This window comes from Solanum lycopersicum, chromosome 9, assembly GCF_036512215.1.
Source record: "Solanum lycopersicum chromosome 9, SLM_r2.1".
Lineage (NCBI taxonomy): Eukaryota > Viridiplantae > Streptophyta > Magnoliopsida > Solanales > Solanaceae > Solanum > Solanum lycopersicum.
This window is the reverse complement of record NC_090808.1, coordinates 41,461,266-41,487,031: the sequence shown is the minus strand read 5'-3', so window position 1 is coordinate 41,487,031 and position 25,766 is coordinate 41,461,266. Positions and strand designations below refer to the sequence as shown.

The 25,766-nt window shown below is 30.8% G+C and overlaps 1 protein-coding gene across 1 annotated transcript; it reads left to right on the top strand.

Moving 5' to 3' along the window:
• The first annotated feature begins 24,352 nt into the window (after window positions 1-24,352).
• On the top strand, window positions 24,353-25,351 carry LOC138338514 (uncharacterized). Its single transcript, XM_069289480.1, has one exon. It carries the CDS (start codon window positions 24,353-24,355, stop codon window positions 25,349-25,351), a length of 999 nt encoding a protein of 332 aa, XP_069145581.1.
• The last annotated feature ends 415 nt before the right edge of the window (window positions 25,352-25,766 follow it).

The following is a 25,766-nucleotide window of genomic DNA, read 5'->3' as shown; positions in this document are numbered from 1 at the left end:
TGTTTAATAAAGCTCGTAGAGATAATAGCAAAACTAGCTGGGTTCTACCGGAGGATTGGGCAAAATTACTCGTGCATTGAAAATATGATCCAAGATTTAAGCAGATGAGTGAGATCGGTAAAAAGGCAAGATCATCTACTAAGGGTGGTTCTCTACACACAAGCGGGGCTCAAAGTCAAGGAAGTGCGAGGAGGAAATTGGTGTGTATCATTTTTCTTTGTGTTTATATATTTTATGTATTAATATTTAATTACTCTTGATTATAACTTTATTATTTTATGTAGGAAAAGGAACTAGGAAGACTGATAACTCAAGCTGAGGCATTTAAGGCAACACACATTAGAAAGAAGAAAAAACCTGAAGATCCAGCTGTGTGGGTTGAACCACAAGCTGAAGTGACCTATGTAAGCCTCTAATTTTAAAAAATAATTACTTATTTTCTAAATTTATATTCTCATATGATAACATTCAATTTAGAATAAATATCTTCAAGCTTTGGAGGATTTACAACAAACTCTGCCTGAAGAAAATCGAGGTATGCCACTTACTCAAGAACAGGATGAGAGAGTTTGGTTAGACTTGACTTGTGGGCCGAGTAGATATGGGTATGCATATGGAATGCCGCATAAAACCTTTCGTGAATTTTCTTCTGAGTTTGAAGGCCTAAATAGTTCAAATCATGATGAATCGATGAAGAAAAATTTGGCTATGGAGAAAAAGATTGTTGAGCTATCTAGCCAAGCCGAAGAATCACGGGCTAGGGAAAGGCGGTTGGAATTACAGTTTGCGGGTCTTAAGGCTCAATTCGATGCATTACTTGCCTCAGGAGGGATTCCCCCTTGTTCTGGTGATGTCACTTTCCCTCCTCGACCTCCTCAATCTCAACCTACTCAATATCCAATGTATGGTCAACAAAGAAATATGACCCATGAGAGTAGTGATGAAGAAAGTGATGATTATGTGGCAAACACACTACCACATTAGTGAAGTTTAGACTTGTCATAGTTAACTTATGGATCATTTTGTTAATTTTATAATTTTGTGATGGGAATTATTTGTTTTGTGAATACATGATAACGTTGGAATGTATTATATAACTTATGGATATCATGGTTTTTGTATAATATATAATTATGTTGAAGTGAGTTGCAATTGAGTTGATAAGAGAATATTTAGTAAATGTATTGCTTCAATTGAGTTTTTGAAGCTCTTTGAGTTTGATTTGGGTACTGAATTAAAATGACAGGTGATGAGAAGTCGCAGAAATAATAATTTTCTACCAGTTTTTTTCCAGAAAAAGAGACATCATGAGGTCTCTTTTTTGCATTAATTTTCCAGATATTTCATAATAGAGACCTCATGAGGTCTCTTTTTTGCATTAATTTTTCCAGATATTACATAATAGAGACCTCATGAAGTCTCTTTTCTGCATTATATTTTTCGTAAATTTCATTATGGAGACCTCGTGAGGTCTCCAATTATAAATGCAGAAAAGAGACCTCATGAGGTCTCTACTTTAAAATAATATAAAATTAAATTAAATAATAACTTAGCGACCTAATGAGATCTCTTTATTAAAATATAAAATTAAATAATATTATAAAATTGTGACCTCATGAGGTCTCTATATAAAAAATATATAATTAAATTAAATAATACAATAGTGACCTCGTGAGGTCTCCTTTTTGTAAAAAATCAGATTATTTGTTGGTGACCTCGTGAGGTCTCCGTTTGGCGACCTCATGAGGTGTCTGTAAAAAAGTGACCTGCATTTTACTGACCTAGCCTTGAGGTCTCTTTTTCGGTCTCTTTTTTTCGAAAAAAGACCTCGTGAGGTCTCTTTTTGACCTTTTTTTAGTAGTGATATCCCAACCACGAAATTAACAGTGTAGCCTTGTTTAATGGAATCACAGCAGATCCAGGAGATTACACAATTACATGCAAACAAATAATGTAAATGTTTCACACTAACAAAAAAAAAATATAAACTCTTTACTTATGCAAACATTACAAATAATAAAAATACTTTCTTCATCCATTCTTTTGGAGTTTAGGAAAATAATATATTACTATATATATGCATAGCATTTCAAAATAAAAAGATATTATAGAAATTTCATTACATTATCACGAATATGTACAAATATAAATCATTCATTTTATATCTCGTGCGAAAAATTTCCTTGCCCATAATTACTAGATTTTATTAAAATTCAAGACTCAAAGCATACCTACTCATTGGTAATTAACAAATATGCGTTGATTCCAAATAAGTTAGGATCGAATATTTAGATACCTAGTGTCCATATAACTTATCTTAATCCAAACAAATTAGGGAATGATTAGAAACATGGAGAGAAAAGAAGGAATAACAAGGGGAAAGGTAGAAGAATATTTAGGCCTTATTTGTTTGCAATTATTGGAGGTTTGAATCTTAATCATTCATATTCAGCCTATTAAATACATTTGGTTTTTAAGTCTGAATCTGAATCATTCAGATTCAGCTCATTAAGTTCATTTGTTTTATTTTTTTAAAAGTCTCTTAATGGGTCTGAATGAATCAGATCTGTAGGAGACTCTTAACAACATTCAGACTCATTTAATAAGTTATCAAATAATAAATCATCGTTTCTCTGCTCTAAGCATGTCGTTTTATCTCATAACTGAAAACTTTCTTTCTCTTTTCTCAATCAAACACCATTTTTCCCCTCTTGGTAAGTTTTCATTTTTTTATATTAATAATTTTGTTGTATTGACTGTGTCAAGAACACTTGCTGGTGTATTGGCGTTTATTAAGGTTTTTGAATGAAAAAAATTGTACTTCCAAATTATGATTATTAAAACTTTTAAACTTTTTTTTTATCAAAAGCGATATATGTTGTTGATATGAAATTTTTATGATATTTTACTAATTTAATGTTAATTTCACATGCACATTCAGATATTGAAAACAAACAATATCAATTATTTAGTGTTCAGATTTAGAGACCACATCTTAATATTCAGATGTGTATTCAGATCAAAACACCTGAATCTTAATGCAAATTTTAATATTCTGATATGTTTTTAAATTCAGAACTCTTAATCTTTTTGGAAACAAATCGAGTCCTTAGACTTTTTCCACAAGAAGAAATCAAATTATATTTATCATCATAACTTTTATTTAATGACTCATGGTTTTTATTTTTATGAAAATAATTTTAAAACAAATACTTTTGATTCTAAAGAAAAAAATTGTGTTGTTAAATTAGCCGGAACCATATAATTAGCTTTCCTAACAACTGGAAGTGGGGACAGGCTAATATAATACCTTCCTATATATGAATTATACTTACGTCAAAGTATCAAATTACATGTGACTTAATTTTACTCATACAAAAGAATTCCAAAAACTAAACAAAGCTACTTAAACACAAATTCACAAAAAAAAAAATGTTAAGCAAAAATTAAAATTGAGGTAGAATTCTAATAATTATGTTGTGTTTTAAGATGATACCATAACGCTTATCGTTAAAAAAGTTAATCACTACCAAGCAATATAGAGACCGATCTTCATTTCAAAAGTAATATTTGTGACCAAAATCTAACCTAAATATCAGCTTCCATCTCCCTTCTGTTAGGACCAAAATAATTATGTATCAAAGGAAAGCTAATTAACAAAGCAAATCTCCGTAGACCATGGGCAGGGGCTTAGCCATGTGCATGTGAGGGTGTCCAAATTGTCGAAAAAAATATCTTATATACAAATAAAATAATATAAAACATGATTAAATAATATATTTTACACTCTTAACACAATAGACTGTTGTAGCCCAATGATTTTAGACCTTTTATCGATGAAATAGAGTGAAATAATATTTATGTACATATATAAGCAAAATATAAATATGATGATTATTGAGCTCATCAAGAAATATTGATAAATACAGATTTATTTGAAGCTAGTGCGTGGATGACTATATATTTGTTTCAAGTTGAAAGTAGATTAAGAATATTTTTCATAACCTGTACCTGTGAAGTAAGAGAGTTGATATAATCCGCAGTTTCATCTAATAGATTGTAGAAATTCATAAGTTGACCACCGGGCACTATTTTTCGAAGTTCACCAAACTCGTCTGATGATCTTCTTCTTCTTCTTCTTCAGCAAGAGAGATCTGTTACGGATCTTTGAAAGCACGGCCCGACTCCAAGCTCTCTTTGACCCGACAACAGATGCCATGGATGCATAAGCAGCATGTTTTACCCTTCGTGAATTGGTTTTATCCTGCTGGTTCATTTTTCTAAGGGAGTGAAGAAACCGATAAGCAAATCTACTTCTGATGATGCAACTTCTTATAGTAGTCATAGAATTAATTTTAGGTTTTAATTGGAAAAAGCAAAAGGGTTTTTGGAGAAGATATGTTTTTCTGACACAAAGGGACCTTAGCTTGTTGTTTGATCACAAGGACGACAAAAAAAAGAAAGCTTAAGTTTTCTCTGACTTCTGACACACACAATATACTTTTATAACCAAAAAAAAAAGAAAAAAAAAGAGGGGTGAGGTGGTGTGGGTGCGTGGATGGGTAGGAGAATGGAATATGAATAAAAGGAAAGAGAGAAACGGCAAAATGGGAGGTGAGAGGAAGATACGGAAACAGAGGGGCTTTCTCTCTATTTTGAGTTCCTACACTTGTGCTCTCCGTTTACATTTACTCATCCAATATTTTCTAATTTTTTTAAAAAAATTTTACTTGTCATTTTGATCAAATTATTGACTGCAAAGTTATTTTTGAGTCAAAGTATTGATGGTAAGAATATTTTTGATTCAAACTATAAACGGAACATTTTTCTTTTCTTTCACATAGTTAAGGAGATTTTTTAATCCTTTTCCCTATAAAAATTAATTGCAAAATCCATTTATATACACAAATATACAAATAGACTCATTCATATACATAAGTTTTGTATAAAAATTAATCGTGGGACTTATTTGTATATCGAAATATATAAATAGACTCATTTGATATGAAAATGTGTTGTATATATGTAGTACTTTTGTTTGTATACTCTTACTATGTTTTAGTTTATATACTGAAATACATAAATTAATATTTTTATGTTTATGTACACCAAAATATATAGATTAATAGCCATAACAAATATTTGCTATGAAGCGCAATTATACAAATTATAGTTATAACATACAAGTATGATGTTTCTGTTTTCTAAACCTAAAATTTATTCTAATTTTTTCTATTATATTATGAATTTATAGTAATATAGAATTAATGTTTTTTGAGAAATATAGTGAATAAATATATTTGAAATTCTATTATTTAATAAAGAAAAAAATAATAAACTAATTATATCAATAGTTATTTTGTTAATATATATAAATGTGTCAAATTAAAATTTAACAAGTAAAAAGAAATTGAAAGAATAAATTTTTTATTATTTTTTAAAAAAATGCATATACAAGTATAACTGAAAAGTTTGAGAAAATGATCAAAAGCCTTCCTAATCTATATCCGAATTTTCAACTACACACTTTAACTTTACAAGAGTCCTATCACCCACCTGAATTGTTTAAAGGTATGATAATTAGCCACCTAAAAAGCTACAATCAGATCTGTCTTGGGCTGTAAACTTCACGCGTTTACAGGTAAAAAATTAATTAATTTAGTATTTTTTTAAAAATTTTTTATAATTCCTTTTCACTTTTTTCTATACTCTCACAATTTCTTAAATCTCTAAAGTAACTTCTTCCCCCAATTCTTTCAAATTCTTGTCAGAGAACATTAAAAAATAATCTAAAAGGATCTATGCATATCGCTGCTACATCGGAGTTTTTGTTGCTTCATCGGAGTTTTTGTTGATAATTAAAGGATCTATAATAAAAAGGAAAAAAGTATTCTCACTAGAAAGTTCAATTGAGTTTGATGTAACCCCAATTTATTTATTTTTTCAAATCTGATTCAGATTTCATTTTTGGATGATTGGAAAACATGTCATTTTATCTTTAATTGAATTGATTGTTTTTTCTAAATCTTTTACATAGAGTTTACAAGTTTATGTAAAATCAACAATGGTGAATTTGGTGTAAGAATTTGGTCTTTGTTGTTATCGAAAAGAAAGACAATAAATTTAAAAAATAAATAGAAATACATATATTTATAAAAGAGATATTAAAAACTAAAATTTTAACATTTGTTTTTCGTGCTCACTCTCTCAAAGAGAGTGAAATACACTCTTTATACTAGCTAATCATTCAAAGAGGTAATAATATCAGTTTTAGACAATTCAAATAGATGATAAAACTCTCGTAAATTAAAGTATGTAGTTAAAAATCCAAATATAAATTAAAAGGAATTTTGATCATTTTCTCTAAAAGTTTCAAAAATCATAATTTCAAAATCTCAAATTTTTCAGAAGTGTATAATTTGGACAACCGAATTAATGCCCAAATAAAGCTAATGTGTGGTTTATACATTATAAAATAATGGTAAGAGAATTAGGTGTGTGCCTTTTATTTTGAATGCCTTTTACAAAGAGCTAATTATGTGATGTGTTATTCGATACTTCCAACATGGAGAACATAATGTTGTTTGATTTAATGTTACGAGCATGTAATTTACTAAATACTACTCTAGAACTCTTTTTAATGCATAAGCTAAATATATCCAAATATTGAATTGTCTAATTATTAATAATTAAATTAAAATTATAAATATATATTCTTGGACCAAATTTTGGCACTCTAATTCAAGGTTTTTTTATATTTAATCCTCCAATTATAATTTTTTTTATGTATCATTTAAATACAAAAATATTATTTGGTGTGTAAATTGTTCAAAGCATGTTTATAAACATAAAAGAAAAATATATTAAACATCCCATTGAATGTGTTACGTTATTTTTTTTTTGTCATCTGAATTTAACCTAAAATATTCACTTTTAATTTTTAACTCAACTTTAATATAGAAAAAACAAGTTTAATATCTTCAATACGGATAAAAAGAAAGACTTTAATTCATTCAATTGAATATGTTACACATATTTTTTGTGTCATCTCGGATTTTAACCTAAAATATTCACTTTCTAATTTCAAACTCAACTCAGTATAGGAAAACAAACTCAAAATCTTCAATACGGATGAAGAAAGACTTTGATTAATTGTTAATAATACTTAAAAAAATCAGATGGGCTATATCGAGTTGTCAGTAACTTCTCTATTAAATACCGATATACTTTAAGAGAACGAATGAACTTTTATCAATTATTTTTCACGGAAAACACAAAGATAGTATTAAAAGAATTCAAACATTTGTCATCAATTTTGCTATTATTTTTACTAAAAATTAATTGACATCTCTCACTTCTAAAAGTATAAAATTATAATAGAAAATAATAAAATATAAAAATTTGAATTTTGAATTCAAATGATAAATATATAATAATATTAATGAATTAAAAATAAAACAAGTCTGTGAATGAAAAATGAGGCAAGTTAAAACTATGTTTATGTTTTTCTTATAAAAATTTAAGTATGATCAAACAAATATCTTAGAAATATAAAGGGGAGGATATTAATTAAGATTAGATAGAAAAGAATGCAACAGAAATTAGGGACGGTAGGCTTAATTTGGAGAAGGAGAAGTGGGACCCGAGAAGTGCCAACCACCGTATGATGGCACATGGTTGGATTACCCACTTGGATGGCGACCCTATTCCCCCCAGCCAAGGGTATTTTTCATTTTAATTCACCTTCCATTATTGCCAATTTTCCATGTTTCAAATTCTTCTCCTTTTCGTCCTCACCATTCATTCTATATATTCTATATCCATAATATGAAGTATAATTATCACGATTCAAATCGTCGTGATTGACACTCACATTAATTTTTTGGTGAGAGATTAATTTAATACAATCCAAACCAAGCAATTAAATCAAAACTAAGACATTTAATATTGTGGAAGCAAGTTAAAATAACTAAAAAGAAAAGTTCCCATAAACTTCAACAAGGATCTAACAACGAACTAAACAATGCGAACGAAAAATAATCTAGAACTTGAAAGTCAATATACCAAAACTCTAATAAGATCCATAAGTCTAAAAGTAAAATGGGTACAACCCAACCAATATAAGAAGCTTTTATAGAACTAGTCTAACTTCGAAAATGTGGATAGAGACTTAAAAGAATCCAAGGCAACCCGGAAGAACTAGCTCACCCTTGAATCTGGAACGATCACTGATCTTCTAAGTGAGATCTATCAATAGCCGTCGGAAGATGTCATGTATTCAACAAAAATAAGAGCAAATGTAGTATCTGTACACCACCACAGTGTACTGGTATGATCACGTGGCTATTCCACGAAGTGCAACATGTATGAGCCATTATATCAATAAAATCACATGCATATACCGAACATATACAATATTATCAACATTTATGAACAACCTACATTTTCACAATTCTCAAGATACACAATTATGTCAAGTTGGTCCTCTCATGGAACCCAAACTCAAATTGCATACATACTCATAATGATATCAAAACGTGGTATCTGATCCCATAGTTATGTCGAAACGTGGTAACAGATCCCATCTTTATGTCGAAACGTGACAACCGATCTCAGTTAGTTATGTCGGAACGTGGTAATCAATCTCTTCAATACACAACAATCACAAGCATATTCTCAAATTATACAATCAAAAAGTCATTCATGACACATAGTCATTTGTCTATCTCAAGTGTGATCAATAATGCAACATTTGCATACATACTCATAATGAACCAAGAACAAACATACATCACACAATCACAAAATCACAACTATAACCTACCTTGAAACAAGCTAAAAACCCTAAGAAACTTTATCCTTCTCTTTCCGAATTTGTCCCGCTTGTTTTTTGTCTACAAACAATCAATATACTACAAAAATCAATAAACAATCACTAATTACTCGTATTACAAATATTTTTAACAACCCTAGATCATACACATGATCCCAAGTATCCAAATTAGGATTGTTTCCAACATTATTCTTAAATCAAAACCTTTCCTCATCGATAAAGAAAATAGGTTCTACGGATCGAAAAATAGATTCGGAGTGTGAAAATCTACTTTTAGACTCAATAATGGTGAAAGACTGTCAAGAATCACATGGGGTTCATTCCTTAGCTTTAAAAATTTAAAATTCCAAAAAAGGTTGTTAGGGGTTAATTTACGACTTTAGTCGTTTCTAGCCCACCACAACAACCCTCATCCCGCTACAACAGACTCGCCATAGCGACCAAATCCAACGCCATAGCGCCTTGCATGAAATAGTGAGTTATTTAATTAATTTCAATACCCTCATTTCATAACACACCACTAACCAATGACACTCAGAAAATCCCCTTCATGATAAGATGGATTCTAGAGTTCTACTCACCCGAATTCAATTTCATAAAGTCATAAGGATTCCTTAACGAGTTATGTATCCCCTCGTGCAATCAAAATCATAATTAAATCAAACTATTGCTACCACATTTTTCTACACCTTAATGACTTTGATTTCATCCAAATCTGGACTAGGTTGGGAAAATTTCAAATACCATGAAAAAATTTTCAAACCCAAATTTTTCCCGTTGGCTTTTCTATTACGATGAAATCCGACATTACAGTAATATATACATCCAAACTTTCACTCATAAGTTTGAGAAATATATAGAAGGAGGAGAAGGAGGACAAGAAAGAAGAATATGAAGAGGAAGAGGTTGAAAACATATGCAATTGAGGTGAAGAAATGAGTAAGAGGAGGAGGTTGAAAAAGATATAGAATAGAGGTAAAGAAATGAAGTAAAAAGGTTGAAATTGATGAAGAGGAAGGTGAGAGCTTAGGATTTTAAAAATCAATAAAAATTATATAAAATAAAAAAATGTGTTGGCAAAAAAAGTTTCAAAAAGAAAAGTCAATGTCACACGCGTCTAAGTGCGTGCATACAAATTTGGTTCTATTTGTGTTGAGGCATGCCTGGTGGCGATATGCTTTCGTACTTTTCTACCCTCGCTGGTTATTAATGGTCTGAGGATTGGCTTATTGGGTGCGGGAATCCTCTCAAGGCTCATTAATCGATATGCCCTTTTCTTTCTTTAGAGGAGGAGGAGGAGGAGGAGCATCACCGTCTAACCAAATATCGGGTGTAACCACTTGCTTTCTTTTAGTTCTAGTCATTACCTACTAAGTACATATTCGCACATACGATTTTTCAATGTTAGTTAAAATCAAACACACATTGAATCAAACTTTAAAAGAATTCATGAGGCTTGCCCAAATTTACTTATGCGTTTTACTTAGTCCTTTCCCACGATTTCCATCTTGCTTAGATTTTTCTCAAGCCTAGCCTAGCATGAAATTTTCAACTCACTGCCCTAAAAGTTCTCTCACTTGATATCGTTTGTGATTAGTTCCTCCATAAAAAATGGAAGGCTTGTTACCAAAGTAAAGTATAAGTAGTTAAATACGGGGTACTTCGTAGGCATCATAGGCCGATCGATCTATGATAGAAACTATATAAATACAAGTGACACTCCAAAGGTATCATTTGAAGCAACTCCAAATCTCCATCTTCGTCTTCTGCAACTTAGCTCAAGATTGAAACTGGTGAGTTCCTTCATCTTCTTTCCGACATATCTTCTTCTTCTCTTCTCTTCTCTTTTCTCGTGTTTATTCTTCTTCTCTCTTATTGTATTTCTGTGTTTTTTATTTTCTTATTTTTGGCAAATTCTTTCTCCATTCCTTCTTTGTCCATTTCACAGTTTTATTGGTAATAGAAATTCGGTGATTGGGTAATGAAATTGGGTCAATCAGTAAAGAAAATTGTGCAAAAAATGTACTTTTTTATGGTGGATGGGTTCTTTTGTGATGAAGTTAGTTTAAAATTTTGCGCATGCATGTCAATGCTATGTTTGACCTTCAATGTACTGAGGGTGTTTGATAGTATGCCTGATACAACTTGTTTTTCCTTCTTTAATTGTGCATTTATAGATATGTAGTAATTTCTATTCTATATTTTAGAAGTCATTCGTAGTGGTCATACGACTAAAATGATGATTAAAATTATAGTGCTAACCTATGATACAACATCTAACTAAAAACATATGTATCACTATAGAAAATGTAGATAATAATAATATGTTATCTAAAATATATCACTCACGAAGAGACACATGATGCAAAATAAATCCAATGCATGTGTGGTCAATGCCTAAGACTAAAAATCTGGAAAAAATCTCATGGGCTAGCCAAAGTGCTTCCTGGAGCTTAGAAATGTTGTAATGCAAGAAATATAACCTGAAATAGTATATCACGCTGTCGGGAGGGATTTTTGTCGATCTTATTAGTATAAAAGTAAACTCAAAATAACCCTTCAAACCACCAAAAGTGCTTTCTAGAAATATTATGTATTGATAGTAAAATCTGTCAATTTAAAGATAATAGCTTTTAAAAATGAAAATCCAATGAGATTGATGAAATTCCATTAAATTTTGAACTTTCCTCGAATAAATAATAAAACACTCTCTCAATCCCAAAACCAATAAACTTGAGGCAAAAACAATTTAGAAGTTTTAAATACACATTTTTATTATTTCTAGCTCAAAGCATGTCAAACGTAGATGTCGTTCATGTGATTTCATACCAAATACAATCAATACATTCGCAATAAATTCACACCACACAAACAACACAGTATGCACCCATTACAGTGCAACTGTACTAACTTGAAACTCAGTCAATCCAAGTCCAAGGCTTCAGGCCCATAAAAATACAATCATATAATTAAAGCACAAAATGATTAAAAAAAATCACACAACCACACTTAAAAAAACAAAACGCATAAATCTAGGTCTAAATAACCTATAAACGCATTAAGGATCCTATTTCGCCAATCAAGACTAAATCTAATCCTAATCTAAGGCCTTAGAGCTAAGTACTAGCTAATGTCCAAAAATGTCCTAAATGTGACTAAGGATCATGGAAGCCTCATTCCTCATCATAAAACATTCCTAAAAATCATAAAACTAATTTTATATAGAATCTAACTAAGCTAAGTTAAAATGGAAAGACCTTAACCTAACCCAAAAGGGGAAGATCATAACCTACCTCAAGGCCAAAAATGCACATGAACCTCAGTTCAACAACTTTATACTTTTGAGAAGCCTCACAATGATTTCATGCTATCAAATTAGCAATATAGATGTCATTAAAAGAAAATAGATACTTAAATTCCTAACAAAAGACACGGATCCAAAAATCAGGTCAAACTAGAACTGTGGAACTTATGTGTAGAACTATAAAATAAATTATATCACAAGGTCTCAACCAGCTTGAGGAACTTGTGCCCCAAAAACAGGCACAATCTAAATATAATTGTAGGATAAACAACCCACACAAAAGAAACTTCAACAATGAAAAAATTATGAATCATAAAGAGAAAATCAATTGAAACTTACAAGTTAAATGTGTGAGTAACGACCCTTCTATTGTACTTAAGCTATTTATCACCGAATCCCAATAGTACTTATTAATTTCTCCTTAAATTACATCTCCAAATCGCAACAATGGAGTTGGTCTTAAGAGGAATGCATGTTGAAAATTGTGAACTGAATATAATTGTCTTTCAGTTACTCATTACGATCGCGTGAACCAGAAGGTCTCTATCATGATTAATAACCATTAACAGATTCATTGCCCCTTCAATGCAATCATGATGGTCAAAGTTCATCACCGTGTTGACCAAGGAAGTTGGTCTTTACCATCACAGTGCCAAGCTTGCGATTGTGAACACCATTTCATTGGACTTCACAAACTTGGATTCAAGCCAGGGACGCGATGAGAAATTATGGAGTTAGAAATAGTTGCATTAGCTCTATTTAGAGTTTAGGAAATGCCTTGATAGGGGTTCACGATTCATTCAGAATCCTGTGTAAATAAACAAACATTACTACACACCAAACATAATATTCTAGACTCAATGAAATCAACGAAACGACAAACAGAGATTCTCTTGATAAAATGTTGACCCAAATCAACATTCATGAAAAGCAACCATAACAACATGTTGCAAAATACCATAACATCATCCGAATCACCTTGGGATCTGAACCAGAGGTCATTATAGATGAAACTTAATGTTGTTGAGCTAACGGAGTTGATAAATAACTCATTTGAGCCCATTGACAAAGAATGTTAACCGAAGTCAACTCATTGTCAAAAGTTCCCAACATCTCACCTAACTGCTCAAACTCACGCCAAAGGCCACAGAATCCGAACCATCAATGCTACTAATCCAAAATGGATATTTTAATTTGAAGTTTATAGAACCATATCTACACACCAAATATACAACATACAAAAGTTACGTAAAGGAGAAAATTAAGAAATAAATACGAACACAGGCAAATGACCATGAGAGTAATTATAATAGATCTTTGTAAAAATAATAAAACTTAAAAAAAAGTTATAAATCTATCATTTTATAAATTTCAACTTCTAAAAATTTAAACAAATAGTCTTCAATAAAGTTGTTATAGTACAAAATTTGAAATCAAACATGTGAATAAAGAATGTTTAATTGTATTCTCATTGTAAGAAATTTGTTTTTTTTTTATTATAAATAAATCTCTACTCATCCTTAATGGGTTAAAACTTTTTTTCTTTTTATTATAAATTCTAGCATATTCAAGTCATAAGCAACAATAATATGCTTTACTTTATCCTTCGTTGAACAAAATTATGACTTGTATCTTCTTCTCGCATAAGAGTAATTTGAAGAAAAAGTTATTTGGAGAGAGAAACAACTAAAAAATAGGTAAAAAATTGATTTCACGAAGACATGAATTATGTTAATCTAAAACCAAGTTATTTGTATAAAAAATCAATAAAGATCAAACTTTGTAAGTTTTTGAATACTTAAAAAACTAAAATCAATAAGTATATATTTAAGAGATCATTTTAGACCTACTATTATAAATAGAATCATTTCCTCTTTTGATAAAAATTAACGTGGAAATCATTTAGACCCTTAACTTTACATTAAAAATTATTATTTTTCCTTTAATTTGAATTATAAGCATCTTCCTTTTATTTATGCAATATCTATTTTATTCTTGTCATTTTAAATTCTCCATCTATGTAATGCATATATTTTTATAAGATATACACACACATATATATATATATATATATATATATATTAACATGCTCTTCTTTAGTTTTCAAACACACCAAGATGTCATCAATAGAGACTATCACAAAAGAGTCAAGAAAGAGCTTGAATACTCCATTCATCAAGCTCATGAGAACTACATGTGCATTTTCAATCCAAACGACACAACCAAAAATTCATAGTGCTCATAACGAGTCCTAAACTCCGTCTTGGGTATATCTTTAGGCCTAATCTTCAATTGATGGTACCTAGATCATAAACCAATCAAACAGAAACTGCCGCACCTTGTAATTGGTTAAAAAGATTATCTTTCCTAGGAAAGGGGTACCTATTTCAAATATCGACCTTATTGAATTGCCGGTAATCTATGCACATCCGCATGCTACCATCCTTCTTCTTAACAAATAAAAATGTAGCACCCCATCGGGAAGCACTAGGATGACCAAAACCCTTATCAAGAAGCTCTTGAATTTTATCCTTAAGCTCTCTTAACTCCACGGAGCCATGCGATATGGAGGGATAGAAATGGGGCGCGTACAAGACTCTAAGTCACTACAAAAATCTATGTCTCTATCTGGAGGCATGCTAGACAAATCATTTGGAAAAAACTTCAATAAATTCGGACACCAACGAAACAGACCCAATGGATGGACCTTTTATCTCAATATCTCTTACATGATCCAAATAAGCTTATCAACCTTGCTCTACTAATTTACTAGCCAGGATGGAGGATGTAATTTTAACTTACTTAGGACTGTACACCCCTTCCCACTCTAATTTTTCCCTTATCGGATTTTCTAGACTCACAAACCCAAGTCATGCCTAAGATTATGCTGAAGTCATCCATATCCAAAATTGTCAAATCAACCTAAGTATTAAATCCGATAAACAAAATTGGGCAAGCATGATAAACATGGGTGACTATGACTGACTCGCCAACCGATGTAGAAACACGTATATGATCATCAAGAGTATCACACAACATCTCAAAATCAGAGGCAAATCTCACAGACACATAAGAATAGGTGGAACCCGGATAAAATAATACATTAGTCATTTAGTCACAGACAAGAATAGTACATGTGATCACTGCATCAGACGCCTCTACCTCATTCTTGCCCGGAAAGGCATAACATTGAGTTTTATCATCAAATGAGCTACCAACCTGCCTAGTTTTGTGTTACCTCTACCTCTGTTACCATTTTATCTACCTCTACGGCCTCTCTGATTTCCTCTTCATCCTACTTGTGGACGTTTCCTACCATTATTATAATTTCTTGTGGGTACAACTGCTCGAGAAGGTTGCTGCCTGAACTAAAGTGAACGGGATTGTGGGAAGTTCCTCATTATGTGTCAAAGTTCTCCTCAACTAAAGCAAGTGCGGTTGCCAGATATTTTGCTTCCCACCACGTTCCCGATACTCTGATTAGTTGAAAAATTATTAAAAGGAGTCTCCAAATAGTTACCAGTAGAGGCGGGCATGGTGAACTAAATTGGCTTGGCTATGAGTGTAGGTCGACCATACTCTTTAACATATGAGTCCCTAAAATTTCCATAATTCTTTGCTCTCTTAGCCAACACCTTAGCTTGACCGTCTCGCTTCACCCTCTCCACCTTCTTAACATAATCGGTCATTTCATTGAAGCCCCTTCCTGCAGAAGGCATGTGAACAAATAACACTTGCAACTCATAATACAACCCTTTAATAAACAACCGGATCAACTCCTCTTTAGTGGTAATCAATTGTGTAGCATATCAAGATAAAGCATGGAACTTGACTTTATAAGTATCCACAGACATACTACCCTGTTCTACATACTACCCTGTTCTATTGTCATAAATTCATCCTTCTTGTAATCTCTCAAAGTCCTAGGCACATACTTCTCTAAGAACAAGACATGAAACTGGGTCCAAGTAAGTGGAGGTAATGTAAAGGCTCTACATTCCATATAAGGTCTCCACCATTGCATCGCCTTGAAGTTGGAAAGATATGAACTCAACCCATGTTTGTGAAGGATAACCAACTTATGCAACCTTTCATAACAATCCAATATGAACTCAAAAGCATCTTCTGTTTTGAACAAAAAACAACCAGTGGCTTGAGCTTCCAAAATTTGATCAACATATCATGCTCATTACCGGTCATCAAGGAAACCAACATAGTACGGAAGAAAAAATCAGTATCTTGAACCATCTTTTGGACCAGCTAACCCTTTAAAAAATGACATGATCTATCGATATAACACCGGATCAATGGGAGGGATTCCTGTAGCTTCAACCTACATCCTTCCTCATTTAAAACCTCCTCAACATTCTCAAACTCAACTTCCTCGTCTTTATCTTCATTATGAACCGTAGGGTTCGTATTTACAGAAACATAGTCATTTTGCACCTCATTTCACAACATTTGCACTCTCCCACGGCCTCTATCCTAGTTCTACCTCTACCTCTACCTCGAGTATGACCTCTGGCTGCGGGTTCCTCAGTTGGAGCATTAGCAGGAGTTACGAGCCTAACACTGTTATACCTAGTATTAATCGTGTACGGAAAGAAAGAGTGAAATAAGTAAAATACTAATTTGAATTGCCATATACGAATTGGAATTAAGTCATAGCACGAAGGAGACAAGAGAAAGAGGAGATTTCCTAAAGTCTTATAGTTTCTTGAAAAAAAGTAAAGGTGTCCCCGACTATTTCGTGAGACTCTATTAGACTCATTTCTGTATATTGAGATCAATGATCATACGCTCTGATACCAATTTTTTCACTACCCAAACCGTCGTGATTGGCACCCATACTATAACTCGGTGGCAAAACCACTACTAATAACCAACAAAATAATAAATTTAAAAACTAAGACATTTAAGTTACAGAAATAAGTTAATTAACTAAGATAAGTTTTGTTACTAATTAAAGATATAATAACTAACTAACAATGCGAAACATAACCTAGAATTTAAAATTCAATGTACCAAAATTAGAAATGAGAACCAAATCAAACAAGAATTTCTAGCGAACTATCTAACTAACTAAAACAAGGTCTAGGTCTGAAAATGATAGACATAGATAAAAAAAATTTCATGGCATCCCGAACGATGTGGCTCACCCTTGAACTTGAAGCGATCATCGATCTCAAAAGCAAGGTCTATCAATAGTCTCGTGAAGGTGTCTTGTACTCAACCAAAGTAAGAGCAAGTGCAGAATCAGTATACAACCACCATGTACTTGAAGGACCACACGGCTATCCCATTAGTCTAACATAAACAACTAATTACAACATTATAACACATACACATACATCAACATATTCAACACTATCATAAGAATCAACATCACAATTCACACGATTCATCACATAGTTGGTCCTCTTACAGAACTCGAAGTCAAACTGTTAGCATGCTGAAATGTGGCAATCTGAGTCAAGTTAGTGTGCCAGAATGTGGCAGTCGATCTCAATCACACATCACAATAATACATCAGGATCATACATTCCAGTCACGGTTACAGGGTATCAATATTCATATATATTATTTCAACATCTATGATTAATATTGCAACATGCATACATATACAAGTATCACGATGAAGCAAAGCAAGTTTATATCACACAATCATAAAATCCCAACGATCACTTACCTCGAAACAAGATTGAAATCCTAGACAACTGGATCCTTCCCTTTTCGAATTCCTTTAGATTGTTTGTGGTCTACAAACAATAAGTTATATACGAGAATCAATAAAGAAACACTACATTCCCAGGATACTAACAAACTATAAACCCTAGTTCAAACCCATGACCCCTACTAGTCAATTCAGAGTTAATTATACCATATGATATTGATCCATTCTAAAACGTTCTACAAATTAAAAAATAAATTTGAGGAGTGAAAAGTTTTTATCTAGCTTCAAGAAAAACTTCTGTTATCAACTAATTAATTGAAAATATTTTTGGCCATTTAATTAATTAAACAAAAATAATTAAAACAAACTTTGTTCAAAAATTAATCTCTCGATCGATCATTTGCCAAAGCCAAAGCCAAAGTCGTAGCCGAGACGAGCGAGCGGCGATGACGGCGGCGCGAAGGAGGTCCCTCTATCCAACCCTTTTAACAATTAATAGGAGTGTTTCTGTATTTAATCTCTCCTATTTTTCTTTCCATCACCGATGATGGAAAAATGCCTTTTCATTAAAGCATAAGAGGGCTTTTCAAGTTCTGAACTCTTCAAGTTCTCAACTTTTCAAATTCCTCTCCTTCCCTCTATTTTCCATCAATTCTTGCTACATACCCAACAAGTTACAACTAAGCAGCTTAATTTTTTAATTTTGTATAACTCGCAAGTTTGTATGATTTGAAATTTGTTTAACTTTTAAAGTTTAGATATTTGTATTCGTATAAATTCGTTATTTTATATTTATATAAAAATAACTAAATTATACAAATATACCTGTGAATTATACAAACTTACCTGCGAAGTTTACAAATGATACAACATATACTATAGCTAAAGCCCGTGAATATGTAAACTATAATTATAGAGCATAAATAAATTTATTATAATAGCGATTTGCAAAGTTTTTCTTAATTAAACTACCAAAACAACTTCCATTTAAATTCTACAATGTCATACAAGGATCATAACTCTATGGTCTTTTGTTTTGATGTATTAAAAGAAATAACTATAGTATATAATTTTATTTGATGATTGTAATTTGAATTATGTTTGACTTAATATATCAGTTGATGTATTATTTTTAGATTAACTTTCACATATAGCAAACATAGAAATTATATTTATATGCTATAGTTATACTTTGTATAATTGCGCTCCGATCCATAACAAAAATAAATATATATATTTCGCGATACATATACAAAAAAAATAGTTGTATAATTCGTTATACATATAAAAAGAAACCAGTTGTATAATTTTCTATACATATATAAAAGAAAGTTGTTGTATACAAAAGATCAATTGTATAATTTGCTTATGTATAAAACGAGAAAGAGAGAAAGACAAAAGAAAATTGGGCAGGAAAATATTTGTATTGTATAATTATAAGTGTATAAAACGAAGATATATGTATTTGCATGTGTATATATAATTTTTTCTCGCTTATACAAACATAAACGCAATTTATGCATTTCATTTATGTTTGTATAAGTGAGAGAGGTGAGGATGACGAGCGAGATCTGGGAGAGTGGGGAGTGAGATCGGGGAGATGGGAACGAAAATACATGTATATATACATTTCTCTTACTTTATACAAACACAAACACATTTTATACATTTGTGTTTGTATAAAAACGAGAGAGACGAGCGACAGAGAGAGAGTGGCGAAAGAGAGTTTGAGGGAAAAAGGTTACTGGCAAACAATTTGCTAAAGGACACAATCAAATCAAAGTGTGATTAAAACATTTAATTTGATTTATTAGTTTGTCAGATATATAATCTTCCCATTATTTTATACGGTCACCAACTTATATGAAATAACTAATCAATATATAAGTTTTATATAAAATAAAGTAGAAAGAAGACAAAACTATTTTTATTTTTCCCCCATAAATCAATGAATATCAAGTATCAAAGAGTATAATTATAAACATATTATATGTTAAGTTAACAATAAATAAACCATTTAAATAATCTCTCTTATATGATCCAATGATATCGAATTATCAAATCACGTACATTTTCTTCTAGTTGGCTTATAATTGGATTTGTCTCAAATATAACTTTGACCCAACAACATTTGACAATATTAATCAGTGTGGATGCATGAAATTATTGTTGAAGTTGTGTGCTTATTGGAATAAAAGAAATATGAAATTAACAATAGTTCAATAAAAGAAGATACATGCATGGAACGAGTTAATTATTTGTACATAATCCTTATATAGCCGAGAGGGAAACACATTTATTTTTTTTTCTCAACTATTTGAATTGTAGGACAAAAAGAAGAAATAACTTGAATTTTGTTCCTCTCTTTTTAATTTTTCCTTCCCATTTTTCTCTAAGTTTTTATTTGGATGATAGACATGTATCATAAATTTAAATCAATGATTGAGATCATATAAATTAAAGATAAGTGTTAACTAAAATTATGATGATAAATATTTTATACAATTACTTTCAAAATATATGACAATCCTGCAAGTCTAGTTATTAATCTTTTTTTTTCTTTTTCTTTTTTAAAGCAGTCCCACAGAACTTTGAAGGTTTAAGATATGCATTTTCAATTAGAAAAAAAAAATTTAAGTATACAAATTAAGTATCTTAATAATCTTTCGATAGCAACAATTTATTATTGTTGGATGGAGGGAGTATTAAACATTAAATTTGTGATTATTTTTCGGCATTTGTTTTGATTTAATTTATAAGAATTTTTTGGTTGATTATAAAAATCAAATATTGTGATTCTATTTTGGTATATAATATCGATGGTCTATTTTAATTTGTATATAAACATCAAATTTGGTGAATATTTTTTGGTAGATTATTAGGTGTAATTGATAATGTACTTGGTGTAGATCATTTGGTGTAATTGATATTGTATATTATGTTTTTAATAATGACCAGAAATCGTTGATTTTTTTTTTAATGTAATTGTTATATCTTGAGTCGTTTTTAAACACCAATTTTCGAGATAATTTTTAGATACATTCGGTATTTCCTTTTATCATTTTGTTTTCTTGTCCTACACCTTCGTTGATAGGAGATTGCTCGGATGCATTCAACTCAAAAGAATGTCTTAAACAAACAATAGATGGACTATCAATAACTACAATTGCATTATTAAGCCTACATTTTTTTTGGCATCCTATCCATAGTATATTGAGGAAGAAACTAAACATTAAAGATAAAAATCCTATTGAAAAGGGATGAACTGATGAGACATAACAATGGTGAAATATGCAGAAGTTGAACTATAAAAGATAGAAGTGGAATTTTTTTCTACAAATAAAAAGTACATAGGAAATAACAATTGCTTGGAAAAACTACAGAGTTGGAAAGATAAAAGTATTTTACATTACGTAGATGGTGTTAAAAAAGAAAGAAAAAATAAAATAATATTTAAAAAGTATAGTAAAAGTTGTAATTGTACAGATAAAATAGGAAAATTTAATATCATGATTACTCATTCCAAGAAAATAGGCAAAGAATCCCAAAAAAAGAAAATACGAAAATAAATAATTGATTAAAAAAAATAAATTACTATATTTTTCTATGCTTGTAGTTTAAAAACTACATTTGTAATTAAATAAGAATATGTGTATATATTGTTAATTCTAGTCTCAAGTAGTATATTCTTTTTAAAGTTTTCACTTCAATTATTCTTCATTACACTAATAATTATTTTGTCAAATGCTCAAATATTTGATTACTAAGCTACATTTTATTTATAACATGTCCCGCTGAAAAGAAAAATTACATAAAATTCTAGTAATATATATTTTTTTTAAGTAGAGGAGCCAAAATTATTTTCTCTAGAGGCATTGTAATTTTCTTCCAATGCATCAAAATTAAACTAAATACAATTTGAGATGAAAAAAAAGTAAAAAGTAAAATAAAAATAAATTAAAAGCAACTAAGATTTTTTTTTTGTACAAAGACAAATAAGAAAAGTTTTAAATATATTTAGAAAAGATATCATTCCAACTAAAATTGCGGGGTTATAAAAAATATTCTTAAAATGAATATGAAAATAAATATTATTTTTATCATGGTTAAGACTTATATTAAATTCTTAGGTCGCAAACATTGATTTAAATTTTTTCAAAATAAGAACTTGAATTTGTACAATGGAGAGAAGTCAAATAAAAATAATTCACTCTCATCTTACCTCGATCTTTATTTTTAAGTGTTCTTATCATATAGTGTGTCTTATTTAGTTGTCTACTTTAGAAATGACACATATATTAAGATAGCAATAATTAGTATAGTAAAACTATAATATTACCCTTATTAGTTATGATTTTATAAATGATGGATTAAAACTCGGAAATTTCCTAGAAGTTTAATGGAGGAATAATAGGGAAACTTTTTTTGTCCTTTCTTGATTTGTCGAAACGGACAACTAAATAGGGACAACTAAAAGAGGAAACATGGACAAGTAAATAGGGACGGGGAGTATTTAATATTTATTTTGAGATTAAATTAATTCAGATTAACATAACAAAAGTCCAGTCTTAAAAACGCTAATTAATTCCTCTATTCCTAATTTATTTGTTCAGTTTTTTATTTTTAGTTGTTTGTAATTACTTATCTATTTTGACTAACCAAGAAATGACACATTTTTTTTACCTATATCCTCAATTAATTACTTTAAAAAAAATAAATTTTTTTGAAAACCTGAACTTATTAATTCATACAATTCATTATAAATAAAGATAAAATTAAACTCACTAAACCGATAATTATTTTCTTTAACACACGTATACATTCAAAATAAATAAACAATGAGAGGGACAGAAAGAGTATTATTTAACACTTGATCTACATCTTTTATGGCGTTGTCCATACATGAAAAAAAGAATTAAATAAAATTGGTAACGCACGTTTGATTGGACTTAATGTGATCAATAGGAAAGGAGGAACATGGGTGGTAGGACCAAGTTTACCCTATACGTTGACATACGCATATATTTACAAAAATAAAATAAATAAATGAAGCCTCTTGAATTAAGACTTGTTAACTAATCTCATAATTACACTTACTTTTTTTCAGATAACAAACCTTTTACATGCTTCCTTCCTCTTCCCCCTTTTTCTTCGTCTTTTGGACCACTATATTCCTTATTGACTCACCTACGCGTGTTCTTTTCAAGTACTTGTCTATTTTTTTTAGTTATTTTTAGTTATTTATTTATTTTGATAAATTAAGAAAGAAAAATTATTTTTTATCTATTATATAATCAATTAATTAAATTAAAAAGATAAAACTTTTTGATATCTTAAGTTTTTAGTTCACCCACTTCATAATTAATATGATAAAATGATAAACTCACTATATTAATAATTATTTTTTAATATATGTATTCAAAAAATGTACAAGTAATTGGAGATAGAGTCATAGATGTTATAAAGTATTTGTATTATAGTGAATGTCTATCATGTGGAGTCCTTTTAGGATATGGTTAAAGAGTCCTACTTGGTGTAGGGGGAGGAGCAAAACAACACAAGTAGGATACAACACCTACAAGGATCGACTTCAAGACAATCAACCAATTATACTTCACCCAACTTACCAAAAGAAATTCACCACTAAATTAACCAAGCTCAAATCAGCAACATATCAAAAAAAAAAATCACAAGCAAATATGAATAATAAATATGCAAGTGACACACGAGATTTATATGTGGAAAACCCCTTCGGTGTGAAAGATAAAAACCACGGGACTTGTAGGAGTCCACCCTTCTTCTTCTCTTATCATGAAAATTGAGGGTAAAGACACCCAAATCAGTCTACAAGGATGTCACACCCCACCAACAACAACATACATAAGAGCCAACACAAAAGAGAAGAGAAATTGGGAAATATCACCAAAAAAAAAACGCAGGTTACACCAGCTGCAACAACAAACGATTAAGAGCTCCGATTGACGATCTGAACCATCAAGATGTAGTGCTATATGTTGTGAACCAGCTGTGAAAATTTCAGAACGATCCAACGGTCGGATCTCCGGAAAACTGAAATTTTGTCAAGGCTGTCTAGAAAATCTGCACTCAAACCCTCTCTCAGAAATCTGCTTCTCTCTCTCTGTCACACACCCTCTCAATTTCCTCTTTCCTTCACGTCAAAAACCCCCAGAAGAAAACAGCAGCTCCCAAAGACTTCTAGAAGAAGTCAACAAAGCCCAAAACATATGGGCCACACATCAATAAGTGATTGGGCTTTCACTTAAAAAAAATATAACAAATGGGCTGGACCCTTAACACTTGGGACCAAGTTAGATTTCTCTTATAAATAGAGTGCTCCTCTTCATTGTAAATTCATTCATTAAGAGAAATAACAAGTCTTCTCTTCTTTTCTCTCTTGTTTCTTCTTCTTATTTTTTAGTTTTATAACACATTATCAGCACGAGACTCTAATTTCTCAAAAGTGAAGGTTAGATTTGAAGAATTAATAAATATATTATTTATTCTTTTGTTTTTAATTATAATGATCAATCTTACAAAACTAGAGCTTAATGCCCTTCAAAGTTCGGGCAGGAACTACCTCTCATGGGTGTTGGATGCTAAAATCCACCTTGATGCAATAACTCTTGGAGACACCATAAAAGAAGAAAATAAGGCATCAAATCAAAACTGTGCACGAGCAATGATATTCTTGCGTCATCATCTTGACGAGATTCTGAAAATCGAATATCTGACAGTTAAGGATCCACTTGTTTTGTGGAAAAACCTAAAAGAAAGATTTGACCACTTGAAGATGGTCATACATCCAAAGGCACGATATGATTGGATGCATCTAAGGCTACAAGACTTTAAGTCTATACATGAGTACAATTCTGCCATGTTCAGAATCACTTCTCCATTGAAATTATGTGGAGAAACGGTTAGTGAGATTGATATGATGGAAAAGACGTTCTCCACTTTCCATGCCTCGAATATGCTCTTGCAGCAACAATATCGAGAGAAAGGTTTCAATAAGTATTCTGAACTAATTTCTCATCTTCTTGTGGCCGAGCAAAATAATGATTTATTATTAAAAAATAATGAGAATCGACCTACTGGATCTGAACCACTTCCTGAAGTGAATGAGGCGTACACCCACCATGCTACGCGTGGAAAAGGTCGCGGTCCTAATCATGGTCATGGACGTGGTCGTGATTATGGTCAAGAACGTAATTCTATTCCTGACATTAATCATTCATCAAATAAAAAGGAAAAAAGAAAGGATGAGAAACGTGAAGCAACTAGGGAAGGTTGTTTTCGATGTGGTGGAAGAGGTCATTATGCACGTGATTGTCGTACTCCCAAACACTTGGTTGAGCTTTATCAAGAATCACTAAAGAATAAAGAGAAAAATCCTGAGGCAAATTTTATCTCTGAAAATCAAGTTGACATCACGCACTTGGATGTAGTAGATTTCTTCGCACATCCTGAAGGAAAAATAGATCACTTAATTGGTGATGATTCTGTGAACATGGAAGAGTGATATTTTTTTTGTAGTATTTATTAATAAATTTCATGTAATGATAGTTGTTTGCATGAGTATTAGTATTTTAAATTAGTTTAGTCGTTCATTAGTTTGTTCCTTAATTCTTAATAAAATAATATATATTTTTCATTGATTTATTTATATGATTCTAATATGATAGAGTTAGTCAAATACTAAACTTTATCACGTGTTTGTATTATATTAGGTCTTTAACTTGGTCTAATCTTAAAAACATAAATTCTGATATTAACTAGGATTTATCATGGGTTTGTATTATATTAGGTCTTTAATTTGATCTAATGTTAAAAACATGCAGTCTGTTATTAACTAGGATTAAATAATGATTTTATTTTATTTTCCTAACAACTCGTTTTTTATTTAGAGGAAATAATAAATTAAGGCTCAATTTCTA